Here is a 14,559-nt window from a genome sequence, read left to right on the forward strand (position 1 = left end):
AAAAAAAAAAAGTATACAAAATTTGTGTTTACACTTTTAAGATCTTCATTTTCTTTTTCTTGACTAATAGACATACAAAACTACAAAAGAGTAATAAAGAACAGAAAAATTCCAATAAACCAATAGGCAAATTTCACTATAAACTGACCATAAAGAGGCCCAAAACATTGCGGTTGGTTTTTCCAACATTACTGCAGTGCCCCGGCAAGCAGAAGCAGGGTTCGGCTCCATGGTTCTGCGTAGACATTATTGAGGCGCAGCCCCGCCCCCCACTACTGAAGCTAAGGGACCTGCACACTGACCAAGGCCCCCAGTTGTTCTGGCCAAATGGTGCAAGAATGTAACCACTGGCCATTTGGATCCTATTGTCCAGTGCAAGGCCAAGGATTCTACCCAGTTAAGGGTAGAATTCCAGCCAGGAACACCATTCAGTCTCATCTTCCAAGTCTGTAACGTCATTCAACTGGACTGAAGTTCTTCAAAGGCCTCAGGTCTTGACAGAGCGACGATGGACCACACATGTACAGGAAATCACTTCAGCTAGGAACTTAGTCTTCTTGCCAGGAGCAGGAGCAGTTTTTTGCAAGTCTCATCACTTCCACAAAAACGTTTCTCTCAGCTTGTCCAGTTTCAGGGACATCAGAGTAGCAGAATTCTGATACTGACGTTGGTTCAATTATAGTGGTGGACTTTTCTCATGCAAACTAGGAGGCTCCTAGCAATTCTGCGGAGAGCTGCATGCTTGTGATCATCCGTGAGACCGGCAGCTTGGTTAGGAAGTGACAGCCCCGTGCATGTCGTTGCCTTCCCATCACACACACACACACACACACACACACCACTGAACAGGCTTGATGATAGCCTCAGGTCCGGCTCAATAGGAGGTTTTAACACTGGTCGAACTCGAAGAATAAGAACTGGATTTTCTGGAGAACTTGTTGGAGGTGAGGGATATTTGCATGCGATTCACAGTGCGGACGCTCCGACAGAGGAGCGCGTTCTTGGCGTGATCCCGGAAATCCTGTGAAACAAAGTAATAGACAAAGGGGTCGATGCAGCTGTTGAGGGTCGACAGGCAGAGGGCGACGAGGTAGAGGGCGTAGGCGTGGCTCTGGCTCTGGGTTTTAATGAGGAAGTAATGCACGACGAGCAGAAGGTTGCTGGGAGTGAAACAGATGAAGTACATGGCCAGCACGGTGACGATGAGTCTGATCGCCCTCCGTCTTTTCTTCTCCGAGTGTTCATCCATGGCAGAAGAGCGGAGCGTTTTGATCATGAGCACGTACGCAGACGCGGTGAGAAAGGCTGGGAAGAGAAAGACGCCAATGGCCAGGGAGAGGAAGTAATTGAACATGTCCCCCACCAACACCGCCTCCGGCAGCACGTCGTGACATGTGGTGATGTTCAGGGCTGGGATGTAGACTGTCTGCTTCATGACATACAAAGGGATGGTGACAAGGAAGATCAGGAGCCAGATGGCCAGGGAGACGCCAACGGCGATGTTGGCCTTCTTCCTGGGGTGTCCCATGGGGTTCACTATCACCCAGTACCTCTGCACGCTGAGGCAAGTCATGAAGAGGATGGAGCAGTACATGTTGCCATAGAAAAAGCCGATAAGCACCTTGCAAAGCGCATCCCCATAGATCCAGTTGTTGCCACGTAGGTGGTAGGCGATCTTCAAGGGAAACCAGATGACAGACAGGAGGTCTGCCAAGGCCAGGTTGGCCATGTAAATCACGGCAGGGTGCTTTTTCTTCGTGCGGAAAAGGAAGACCCAGAGGGCCATGCCATTACTGGGCAAACCGATCACAAATACAATAGTGTAGATGACCGGCAGGAAGACGGTGGTCAGCTTCCCAGTGAGGACGGACGTAGAGAAGTCATCAATGGAGAAGCGTGGTTCTACTGTAACTCCTTTCCCATTGACTGGAGGGGGAGTGTCCGGTCTGCCAATAAGACTTCTTCCTTTACTCTTAGTTCCTGTACAAAGAAGGTGGAGCAGGGTCATTACTGGGATGAAAGCACAGGGCTGCTGTGCTTCAGTGAAAATGTTCAGACAGATGCTATTGAGAGTATTAGAGAGAGAGCCGGACGCGGTGGCGCACGCCTTTAATCCCAGCACTCGGGAGGCAGAGGCAGGCAGATCGCTGTGAGTTCGAGGCTAGCCTGGTCTACAAAGTGAGTCCAGGATGGCCAAGGCTACACAGAGAAAACCCTGTCTTGAAAAACCCCAAAAAAAAGAGTATTAGAGAGAAGATTGTCTTTGAGTAATGGTACCGGGCAGGGATACTTGCTGGCAGTCCAAGTCTAATTCTTACGTGCACTAGGCAAGCAGTCTACTGCTGAGCTATAGTGTCAGCCCCACAGACAGTGCCTTTTGTAACTGTGGGAGTTTGGGTTGCATACAGGACACCGACTTCTAGGAATTTTTAGGCTGACTGTATTTCACTTTATTTGTTTACGCCTTTAATCCCAGTACTCAGGAGGCAGAGGCAGGTGGATCGATGTGAGTTCGAGGCCAGCCAAGGCTACACAGAGATGTCTTGAGGGGGGATAAAAAAGCTGTACTCATTACATCAAAAACAAAAACACAGAAGGGGCCAGGCTCAGTGGTGGTGCACATCTGTAATCCCAGAACTCAGGGAAGCAGAGAGAGGCGGATCTCTTTGAGTTCGAGGCCAGCCTGGTCTACAAAGTCGAGGATGGCCAAGGCTACACAGAGAAACCTTATCTCGAAAAATAAAAATAAAAATAAAAATAAAGAAAGAATCCATCAGCAGCCTTTGATGGGTCCATTAGTAAAAATAAATAAATACATGGATGATGGATAGATGGATGGATGGATGTAAGGTGGGTGGATGGTTGAGTGGATGGACAGATGCCTGAGTGGGTGGATGGATGGATGCATGGGTGGGTGGGTGGATGGATGGGTGGGTAGATGCATGGATGGATGGATGGGTGGGTGGGTGGATGGATGGATGGGTGGATAAATAGAATTGTGTGTTAACTCTTCCAGAGTCTCTAATGAGTAAGACAGAAGCCCTGCCTTGCCATCTGCTGCCTGTTTTCTCATTTCCTTGTTTCCATCTATCCTACTCTGGCTTTAAGCCAAGATCCAGCCTGGCTATCAGTCATGCCCTGTCCCAGAGCCCAGGCTAGAGAGATACCAGGACCAAAGTGCATTCCCTTGTCCACCCACAGGAATTACACTACTATAATGGGGAGGCATTTCCCACCTCTCTGCTGGCTTCCTAAACTCCCTCCCAGGGAGCTCAGTTGGCAGGCTGGCCTTTTAGCATCGAGGCCACAGTGCTGATGACACAAGTGTGCTTTGACTTGCGCATGTACCAGCAAGATTTAACTCAGGGTGCTTCCCCCATACTGTAACTTATTTGAATATTCAAAATCACAGCTAACTCTGGATGTAGTAGAACATGCCTGTAGCCTCAGCTATTTGGAAAGCTGATGTGAGCGGATTGTTTTAGCTTAAGAAATTTGAGACCAGCCTGCGTGACATAGTGAGATTCCATCAAAAGCAAAGCAACCAGCACTTGGGAGGCAGAGACAGGCGGATCTTCATGAGTTCGAGGCCAACCTGGTCTACAAAGTGAGTCCAGGACAGCCAAGGCTACTCAGAGAAACCCTGTCTTGAAAAACAAAACAAAAAACACAACAACAACAACCAAACAAAACAAAACAAAAAACAAACAAACCCTCCTGCCCCAAGCTGTACTCAATCATTGACCTGAAGGAGGAATCAAGGACACTAAGGAATTATATTTAATAATGAGCCAGAGGCCTCTGCCATGCAGAAATACGTGTATATTGCTCATGTACCAAGGAAAATGGTATGCCCCACCTGACTTTCCCTAATTATTTTTTTAAGATTTATTTTATTATTATGTATACAGTGTTGTCTGCTTGTTTACCTGCAGGCCAGAAGAGGACACCAGGTTACATTACAGATGGTTGTGAACCACCATGTGGTTGCTAGGAATTGAACTCAGGACCTTTGGAAGAGCAGGCGGTGCCCTTAACCACTGAGTCATCTCTCCAGCCCCTGACTTTCCCTAATTTTAGGTGTGCTCAGTTATCATCTGATCACTCAGGTTCTACAGGCCTGTTGGCTTCTCTAGGTAGGACTATCAGTTGAGGGGGGATGGGAGGAGTGCTGGGGGTACAGAGACCAGGAGTTCACTTTCCACTCACTATAGAAGAACAATAGTGCCCCTACCCAAAAGAAGGACGTTCACGTCCTAATCCCCTGGAGACAAGGATCTCTGCAGTCCTAAAATGAAGAATTTTAAGACCATCATCCTGTTAATACGATCCAGGCTGGCCCTCGAACCAATGGCAATGGTCTCTTAAGAAGACAAAGCGAAGCTCGGGAGAGAAAAGGGGGGAAAGCCAGAGAAAGCAATGTGACACTGGAAGCAATAGGGTGGAACAAGTCAACACCCACCCAGAAGCTGGTGACGGTATACACAGACCCTCTCTCCAACCATTTTCATTCTGGACCTCTCCACTCCAGAACCAAGAGAGTGACCTCTCCACTTCAGAACCAAGAGAGCGACTATCTATTGTTTTATACCACTGCTCATCATGGTGGTCTTAGGAAAATAAATGCACATATTTCTATTGACTCAATTTCTCCTATAGCTTTACAAAAAGAGCACTTTTTAAAAATGAAAACAAATCTGGGAGTAGTGGGGACCTAGAGTCATGGATCCTCTACTTGTCTCTACAGGACATTGGACTGAAACAGTGAGGACCAAAGGCCACACCTAGAACCACAAAAAAATAGCAGAAACATGGCTGCCAATATACAGATCAGCACTAGCTGGCTGTGAGTTGGTATGGCTGTGAGTCAGCACTGGACACATGGCACCTTTATCACATTCGCCTGGCAAGGCAGGTAGTGCTGTTATGTCCTTGTTTTATAGATAGAGGAACTGAGGCACAAATTAGTGAATGAGCATATTAAACAGCTTTTACGTAGCCTTAGTTCATTACTGGAGTCCATGGTCTTGCTCACTCTCACTACGCCCCACCACCCCAATACTACACATTGGAACCCATAGAGATCATTGGAACCCAGTCTGCACGATTACACACACACACACACACACAGAATATCTAAAAATTTTAATTTACCATATTAAAAGTTGCCTTCTTTAAAATTATCCCCTCCTTCAATAATTCACATATTCACCTGTATTAATGTCTAATATATATATATATTAGATACAAGGTAGATACAAGGCACCGGGCAGCAGATGTTATATTGTAGAGGAGTTTATTAAATAAGCATGGGGAGAAGGAAAGAGGGAAGGATACCCCAGAGAGAGAGAGAGAGAGAGAGAGAGAGGAAGAGAGGAGAAGAGGGTAGAAAGGAAAAGTAGAGAGGAAGTAGATGAAATAGACCACGAGGAGGGTCTGTACTTTTATATGGCCCTGGATAGGGTCACACTGCTGTGGCAGGTAAGCAATGACATCATAAGTAGGCCGACTGAAGCAGAATTCTAACAATGTCAACATGCTCTGTAAGCCATTTAGAGGTATAAAAGAATCTTGTAAATCCTCCACAGCTGCTCAGAGGGTGGTGTAGCCCAGCTGGACCTTGTGAGCAGTGGACCAGTCTCACAAAGGCATCCAGGTGAGAAATAGCCCATCAGGTGTACTGGTTACTTTTCTGTTGCTCTGATAAAACACTATGACCAAGGCAATTTACAGAAGGAAAAAATTATTCCGGTCTAGGAGTGCATCATGGAGGGAGGCGTGGCCTCGAGCTGCAGGAGTAACAGCAGACGGAGGATCGGAGCTCACATCTTCAAATGCAAGCAGGAAGCAGGGAAGGAAAATTTGGAAGTGGCAGAGCCTTTTAATCCCAGTGCCTGCTCCATGCCTCATCCTCCCCAAATAGCTCCACTAACTGGGGAGCCTGGGGGAGTCAATCTCACTCAAAGCGCCGCAGTGAATCACCTTGAACTTCTGTGCGCAGTGGCTGAGATTTTAGAGTTCTCACAAGGAAAATTTTCTTGTGTTACATAATGTTATCTAAAAAGGAAGGACTCTAAGCCTATATAACATTGCCTGTTTATAGCTACTAGGGTCACCACAAGAGGTGATTAAAGGCTCTAGGGAAACCTTGCTGGAATGGACTCTGACCTCATCATGATCAGAGTAAGTCTGGGCATACGTAACAAAGACAGAAATGAGCAGCTAGGGTCAGCAAGATGTCTCAGTGAGTAAGGGTGCTTGGCGTCAAGCAGGCTGACTGACTTCCAGCCCCTGAACGCACGTGGTTGACAGAAACAAGTTCCATAAGTTGTCTGCTGACCTCTCATATTTACTGTGGCACACACATGCATGTACACACAGACACACACACACACGGTTGTGGAATGTAATTTTTAAAAAAAAGAAGAAGAGAAGGAGGAGGAAGCCGAGCATAGTGACGTGACATACGCCTATAATCCCAGCACTCGGGAGGCAGAAGCAGGTAGATCGCCGTGAGTTTGAGGCCAGCCTGGTCTACAAAGCAAGTCCAGGACAGCCAAGGCTACACAGAGAAACCCTGTCTCAAAAAACCAAAAAATAAAAAAATTAAAAAAAAAAGAGTGAGTGGTTTACACCCAACTGTATTTCTCACAGTTGTGGTGGAAAGAAATCAGTGGTGGAGGTCCCAGCGCAGTTAGGATCTGGCGCTGGCGAGGGCTCTCTTCCAGCTCCCAGCTGTGGCCTCACAAGCCTTAGTTTCCTTGTTGCTAGGAATGAGGGCAAGTAACTAAGGAAGTATTTATTTTGACTCACAGCAGGAATGTGACACAGGCAGTCACACTTTAAGGAACAGAAGCCATGAGCGCTGTCGCTCAGCTGGCTTTCTCTTTTTTATTCAGCCGGGGACTCCAGCCTACGGGACGGTGTTGTCTACAATCAGGATAGGTCAAAACTGTCCCGGCTTAGCTGGGGCATGATGGCACATGCCTTTAATCCCAGCACTTGGGAGGCGGAGGCAGAGGCAGGTAGAATGCTGTGAGTCCGAGACCAACCTGGTCTACAAAGTCCAGAACAGCCAAGGCTAATACCGAGAAACCCTGTCTCGAAAAACAGCAACAACAGCAACAACAAAACTGTTCTGGCTGGACACACAACTATAATCCCAGGACTTGGGAGAAAGAGGGAGGCAAATCTCTGAGTTCGAGGCCAGCCTGGTCTACAGAGTGAGGTCTAGGACAGCCAAGGCTACACAGTGAAACCCTGTCTCAAAAACCAAAATGACAAAACAAATTGCTCTGAAAACGTCTCTTGGATACACCCAGAGGTGTGCCTCTGCGATGATTCTAATCCAGTCAGGTTGACAATGAAGATCCGCCACTGAAATACCAGGGAAAACATGTCCACACGAAACCTTGTACATGGACACTCAAATTAAAAAAAGCAGCATTATTCATAATAGCCCTAAATGACAACAACAACAGAAGAACAGATGAGCAAGTGAGGACTGTTCACACAAGGCAATGGTGCTCGGCAAGGAAAAAAAAGGCCAAGTATTCAAGTCAGACATCGTAACGCATGCTCATTGTCGTCCCAGCACTTGGCCAGCTGAGATGTGGGAATCACTTGAGCCTAGGAATTTGATAGCAACCTGAAACAGCAGAGCTAGAACTCATCTAAAACAAACAAACAAACAAACAGGCTGGGGCCTATCATTGTTCAGCCGCTAGAGCGCATGCCTAGAGTGCTTCTACAGGAAGTCTGATCACGGGCACCCCATAAAACTGGGTATGCTGAGCACCCACTAATCACGATACTCCATGAGGACCAGAAGCTCAATGTCAGCCTTCACCTCATGGCTAATTTGAGTATGAGTTTGAGGCCACCAACAGCCAGGTGGTGGTGGTGGCACACGCCTTTAACCCCAGCACTCGGGAGGCAGAGGCAGGTGGATCTCTCTGAGTTCGAGGTCAACCTGGTCTACACAGTGGGGTCCAGGACAGCCAAGGCTACACAGAGAAAAAATCTTGTCTCAAAAGAACAACAAACATGCTAGGCATGATAGGGTATCAAATGTCCATAATTTGTGTTCAGAAAAAAGGAAAGAAGGAAATAGGTTGTTGATGCACGCTATAACATGGGTAAGCCTTGAAAAATAAAATACACTAAAGAAGAGAAGGCAATCATAGGGGTCCACACATTATGTGAACCCATACATATTAAATGCTAGAATACGCAAGTCTATTGGTGACCAGGACTGAGTGTGGGAAAACTGTCACACAATAGCAAAGGTGCTTCTTGTGAGTAATCAAAATGTGTTCAAATTGATCACAGGGATGGTGACAATTCTATAAGAATACCAAAAGCCACCAAACTCTCTTTAAAGGGGCTAATTGTGTACTATGAAAATTGTTTGGCATAGAATTCTTAATAAAGCTATTAAAAGTAACACAGAGATGGGCCGGGAAGTGCCAAGGATAGAGATCAAACACAGCTAACCAACGGTTCACAATCACTGGTGGGGACCAAAAGCCACATTAAATAAGAATGCTAAAACAAACAGAAAAGAGGAACAAGCTTTATAACTAAAAAAACATGGCTTGGGTTAAGAGTAAACACAATGGTTTTTTAAAAAAGGAAGGAGGAGAAGGCATCATTCTTAGATTACCCCAAAAAACTTAACCTAGAAATACCATCCTAAGGGTCAGGGATGCACCTTAGTGGTAAAGGCTTGGTTTCCAGCTGCCTCCCCAACCTCCACCACACACAAAATAGACTTGGGAGTCCCTCCTTTAAACTTGGCACAAGAGGATCCAAGGCAGAGACCGTGATGAGTTCCAGGCAAGTCTGGGCTATACAGCAAGATCTTGAATCAAAAAACAAAACAACAACAACAAAGCCCAAAAACAAACAAACAAACAAACAATGACAGCTGTTCATATTAAACTTTTGTGACACTGTTCAAAGGTCCCTAAGGCACAGGCTCTGTCTGTTCTGTATTATATTCCAAACTGCTGGAATCCCAGATTCTAGCTGTAAACCAGAAACAGTTTCAGAACGGAGCCCAGGCTGTGGGTCCTATGAAGTACAGACACATACATAGTACCTGGCTCTGAGCGCATCTTATTTCTAGGGCTACAATCAAGAGTTCCTGCCAAGCATACAACAACATACACCCACCAATGCTCAGGGCAACAGCCAGTCGCCAGGACTGCCAAACAGGAAACGGGCCAGTTATCAGCTTTGTTCCTAACTCATCACAACGCTGGCCCTAAGAGCAGACACTCACCTCCCTACAGAAAATATACTATCAACTGAAAACAAGAAACCGATAAAATAATACACTCTCATCTCCATAATAAGAGCCTAACGTACACCTATTTGCAAAAAGTCTTAAGTCTAGGATACTCTCACCAAGCTATTTAAAAAAAAAATGTCTCTTGGGGCTGGAAAGATGGCTCAGTGGTTAAGAGCACTGCCTGTTCTTCCAAAGGACCTGGGTTCAATTCCCAGCACCCACATGGCAGCTCACAACTGTCTGTAACTCCAAGATCTGACACCTCTACACCAATGCCTATAAATTAAAATTAAATAAAAATTTTTTTTTTTTAATGTCTCTCTCGGGCTGGAGAGATGGCTCAGAGGTTTAAGAGCACTGTCTGCTCCTCCAAAGGCCCTGAGTTCAATTCCCAGTAACCACATGGTGGCTCACAACCATCCATAATAAAATCTGGTGCCCTCTTCTGGCCTGCAGGTGTACATTCAGGCAAAACATTGCATACACAATAAATAAATCTTAAAAAAAAAAAGTCTCTCTCCTTAATGTAGAATGGCTGGGGAAAAGCAAACCGTACACTTTCTGTCTTAGGTTTTCTGCCACACAGAGTGCAAGCTGATACAATCCTCTTGAAAGTAATTTGGCAAAGGTAACAAAAGTTAAAACATAGTTGTCTCGTGACCTGCGATTTACTTGCAGGAAATCTGTCTCACACTGACTATGGCGGAACATTTGCTGAGCTGTTGTTTACCATGGTACAACAAAAATGATCATCCCAGTATCAAAAAGGGACCGGCTCAAGAGCTTATGAGAGCTGTAACTCCTCTGTGAAAACATGGACAGGAGTCTGTCTTCTTATGGTAATTGGGTCTATTATCCAAGCACAAATAAATATTATAGGACAGTCGTTATGGCATAGCCCTTCTGTTACTTAAAGGCCTTCAGCTGGTCGTGGACTTGGTGTCACTGTTTTGGGCCTTTCCCTAGCTATCCCTCATCCTCCAGGGCTCTTCTGTACCAACTCTTAGGAGCACAGGCTGAAAAAGTAAAGGTTTCAGTTGCAGTGTGTCCCTCCCTTGGTGCACTTCTAGCCAACTTTTTAAAACGATTTTCCTCAACATTTATCCAGATAATAAAACCATAAAAAACATACATGAGGCATGACGTCAAGGTTAATTAGTAACACAAGGAAAGCAAAGGGGACCGAGCACCAGCCTAAAGTCCCAGCTCCACGTTCTTTACAGGGTTTTTCTATATTACAAGACTTTGGAAACAGGATGTATATGCGTCTAGTCACAGAACACCAAGTTAAAAAGATGAAGCTGGGTCTGTAATCATAGCGGTCCAGGATGAGGAAGGAGACACCAAGGTCCACCTGGGTTAGTTATCCCATGGATTCGAGGAGACTTTGCCTCAAAATAAGATGTAAAATTAGGGCTGAGGCACTAGCTTAGTGGCAGAGGAGGCCCTAGGTTTAATACCTAATGCATGGGGCTCCTCAGGATGTGAGTGTGAGTGTGTGTATACCCATATCTTAACACCATTAAAAATGTGTTATTGGAGCCGAACGTGGTGGCGCACGCCTTTAATCCCAGCACTCGGGAGGCAGAGGCAGGCGGATCGCTGTGAGTTCGAGGCCAGCCTGGTCTACAAAGTGAGTCCAGGATGGCCAAGGCTACACAGAGAAACCCTGTCTCGAAAAAAAAAATGTGTTATTGAGCTTTTCATAATAAAATCCCATGATTTTACAGGATATCTATAGTTGGGAATGTGTATTTTATGTATTTCTCATATACAAAAGCATGGAAAAGATATAAATAGAAAAATGTTAGTAGTGGTTATTTTAAGTTCCAGTGTTTAGGATGCTTTCGTTAACTTTATCCTCTTCCTATTTTATTCCTTTACAGTGACCTCATATTATTTTTACAATTAAGAACAATGTTGGAGAGATGACTCAGCAATTAAGAGCACTCGCTGTTCTTCCAGGGGATCCAGGTTCAATTCCCAGCACTCACATGACAGCTCACAACTGTCTGTAACTCCAGTTCCGGGGGGGGGGGGGGGTCCTACACCCTCACTTAGACACAAACAAAAACACAATTAATTAAAAATAATATTGTCTGGGCATGGTGGTGCATTCCTATAATCCCATTACCCAGGAGGCAGAGACAGGAGAACTGTTGCAAGTTCAAGGCCAGTGCGGTCAACATAGAAAATTCTGGAAAAAAGAAAGAAAGAAAGAAAGAAAGAAAGAAAGAAAATTCTGGGCCAACCAGAGATACACAACGAGATTATTTCAAAGAAAGAAAAAAGAAGATAGTACACCCCACCCCCACCATACCCCCCAAAAAAATTAATAAAGAAAAGAACTGGTCTCTAAAACTGAATTGGATAGACTGTATCTCAGGCTCCTGTCACTAGAAAAATAGCACTAGCCTAGGCCTGGGTTAGATGCCCAGTCTGACAAGAAATCAGAAAACAAATACATCTGTAGATGAAAAGGGGAAAGGGAGGAGGAGATAGTAGTACTGATTGTGTCAGAGAAAAGCTGCCTTAAAAGCCACATTCGCAATTCAATGCTCCCCAGCCACACCCACGCCCCTACCCCACCCCGCAAAAAAACGAGATTATTTCACTTTGGGGCTCTTTCCGGGAAGCAATCTTTTGGAGATGGGGAAAACCAAGGCCAATCTGTTCTTTAACTAGTTAAGGAGCACACAGAAAGACCAGACCAGAACGGCTTGAGCTTAGACTTCCATTAACATGCAGGAAATGCTTTCAAAGTTCCCCGTGTCCTAACCAAAAGTAATTTAATTTCGATTGGGAGAAGAACTCCCTGTGCCTTAAGTCCCTGTTGCTAGTCTAAATCTTTAGGAAAGTTGCCGTCTACGGAGCGTTAAGTATGCAGAGAGAAACCACGGTGAGATATTAAGTAGCTCGGGTTAACAAGTAACCTGACTTTTTTTTTTTTTTTTAATTGTTAAATCTAGTTCACGGCATCCGCCAGGAACCTCTCCCTTACAACTCCCTCACTCTGTAAACAGAGGGAGCCAAATAACCAGCGTATTCTTCCTACACTGTGTGAATCATAAAAGTATTAATCACTTACCACTTTTTTTTAAACGTTTGTACACACTAACCTTTGTCCCTGACTTTCAAATGTCTAACTTTAAATCACGGGCAAAAGAAGAGGTTATAAACGCTGTTCTACTTCTTTGCGAGAAAGTAACAGCGAGTAATGGCCTTTTGGGACACAAGGTAAATTTAGCTGGGAAATGAAAACGCCAGGCCTAATTTTGCATCAGAGTAGCGCTATAGCTGGCAGTAAAGGCACCCCCATCCCACCCTACAGCCTGCAGAAGCCTCCCTGGCTTCTAGCAGCGCCAGTTCGAGCTCCCCCGCAGCAGCACTACCCGCCCTGGCCTGAGGCGGGGCCAAAGCAGGCAACGAAGCACCGCCCCGAACCGCTCTCTAGTAGTTCTGTTCCCGGGTTTGGCAGCCACAGCGCTAGACTTGGGTGGCTGCCAGTGTGCGCTCCAGGTGGCGGGAAGGTCTCGAAACCTGTAGACCAGAAGAAGGTCACCTAGTCTAATATAGGGGTCCTGAAAGGTTCCTCTTTTACCACCACGTGACATCCCAAACAGCCTGAGTTCCATGCCCAGAGCATCCACCGCGATGCCAGGAACGGAGGCCCCGAGTGGGTCTTAAACGCTGTGGTTCGACTCGCAAAGAAATGGTTCAGTGGGTGGATGTGAGCGCAAAGCGCGAGGTGGAAACTTCCCAGGGCGCAGGCTCCCCACTCACTCCACCCGGCCTTGAGGTAGTTCACAGAGTCCGCGAAAAGCTCTTAACGACTCGGCGTTTGTAAAGAAGCTACCCAAGGGAGGGGAGGCTGAGACCTCTGGGCCCCAAAGACCCGGGCACAGCTTCCTTGCCTCCCCGAACTACGCCGACAGACAGAAATTGGAAGTACCCAGACCGGGTTTGTCTCCAGCGCGTCTTTAGGGCACCTGCCGAGTGTCCCAGCTGGACCTAGTCGTCAGGGACCCCTATCAAAGCCACCGGGAGAGTGTAGGGACACGCGCAGATATGCGCGTCTGCCCGGCTTCCCCCACCAGCCCAGCGCTCTTCTGCGCCGCGCGAGCCCTCCCAGCGCAAGGTCTTCACCTGGGTAGGTCCGGTTGCAGGAGACCGAGGCCGCCAGAAGGATGACACCTCCCAGCAGCCACGCCAAGCTGAGACTTCGCATCCCCGGACGTGGGGCGGGCGGAGAATCCGCCACCAGTGGGTACGAAACTCCGAGGCCAACTGAGCACCGGGTGCCCTAGCCTTTAACTGGAGCCTCACTGAGCTTCCCTAGGGCGGGACCTGTTTCAGTGAAACCTGAGCCCCTGGAAGCACCTGCGGGAGGCCACGCCTCTGTCACGCCCCCTTCGAACGTTTTACGCCGGTCCCACCCTGGGCCACCTGGCCCAGCACCGCCCGGTCTGCCTGCAGAGTCCCGGGCGCTGGCCAGCATCCAGTTGGCTGGCGGAGTAGCCTGCGGGTGAGGCTGGACGAGTGAAGTGGCTACATTGGAATGCAAATGACAGGAAGGTTGGGACCCAGGGTTCTTTGGGTGATGTCCAAAACTATCTCTAACCTTTAATTACTTCAGAGAACTAGTGAGCTCACCTCTTGTGAACGTTAGAAAGTCCAAGCTCACTGCCTTTGTCTTCAGTAATTGGTGTAGAAGGCTTCAAGGCGTAATAGGCAAACGCAGAACCCGATATGAAAGGGTTTGTTTGTTTGTTGTTTTGTTGGTTGTTGCCTTGATCCAGCTTTTTGGGAAAGAGTTCTTTCTTGCCTACCTACCGACCACAAACTTGTGATTCTCCTGCCTCAACCGCCTGAGTGCTAGGGCGACAGGCCCGTGAGTTTTTGGAGGCAAAGCAGACTGCTGTGAACACCATCACAAAAAGGGTGTAGGAAAGACGCAGCGTTCTGGGATTATGTTTCCAGCTCATCCGTTGTCCACGGACATTGAACCAACCTGTATGTGTGAGCTACAGTGTGGAAGATGTGCCCAATAAGTACTTAACCCCAGCACTCAGGAGGCAGGGGCAGGCGGATCTCTGTGAGTTCGAGGCCAGTCTGGTCTACAGAGTGAGTCCAGGACAGCCAGGACTGTTACACAGAGAAACCTTGTTTTGGAAACAAAAAACAAAAAACAAAAAAAACAGGGGCTGGGGAGATGGCTCAGTGGTTAAGGGCACTGACTGCTCTTCCAAGGACTGGAGTTCAAA

General features: G+C 46.9%; 1 protein-coding gene across 1 annotated transcript; it reads right to left on the minus strand.

The window, feature by feature from the left end:
* Window positions 1–818: 818 nt before the first annotated feature.
* Window positions 819–13,652, minus strand: F2rl1 (F2R like trypsin receptor 1). Its single transcript, XM_051172524.1, has 3 exons — window positions 13,429–13,652; window positions 12,685–12,692; window positions 819–1,980 (listed from the first exon to the last, which is right to left on the minus strand). The coding sequence occupies exons 1-3, from the start codon at window positions 13,521–13,523 to the stop codon at window positions 875–877; spliced, it is 1,209 nt and encodes a 402-aa protein (XP_051028481.1). The 5' UTR covers window positions 13,524–13,652; the 3' UTR covers window positions 819–874.
* Between the last annotated feature and the right edge of the window lie 907 nt (window positions 13,653–14,559).

Source organism: Acomys russatus, chromosome 30, assembly GCF_903995435.1.
Source record: "Acomys russatus chromosome 30, mAcoRus1.1, whole genome shotgun sequence".
In the NCBI taxonomy this organism is placed as follows: Eukaryota; Metazoa; Chordata; class Mammalia; order Rodentia; family Muridae; genus Acomys; species Acomys russatus.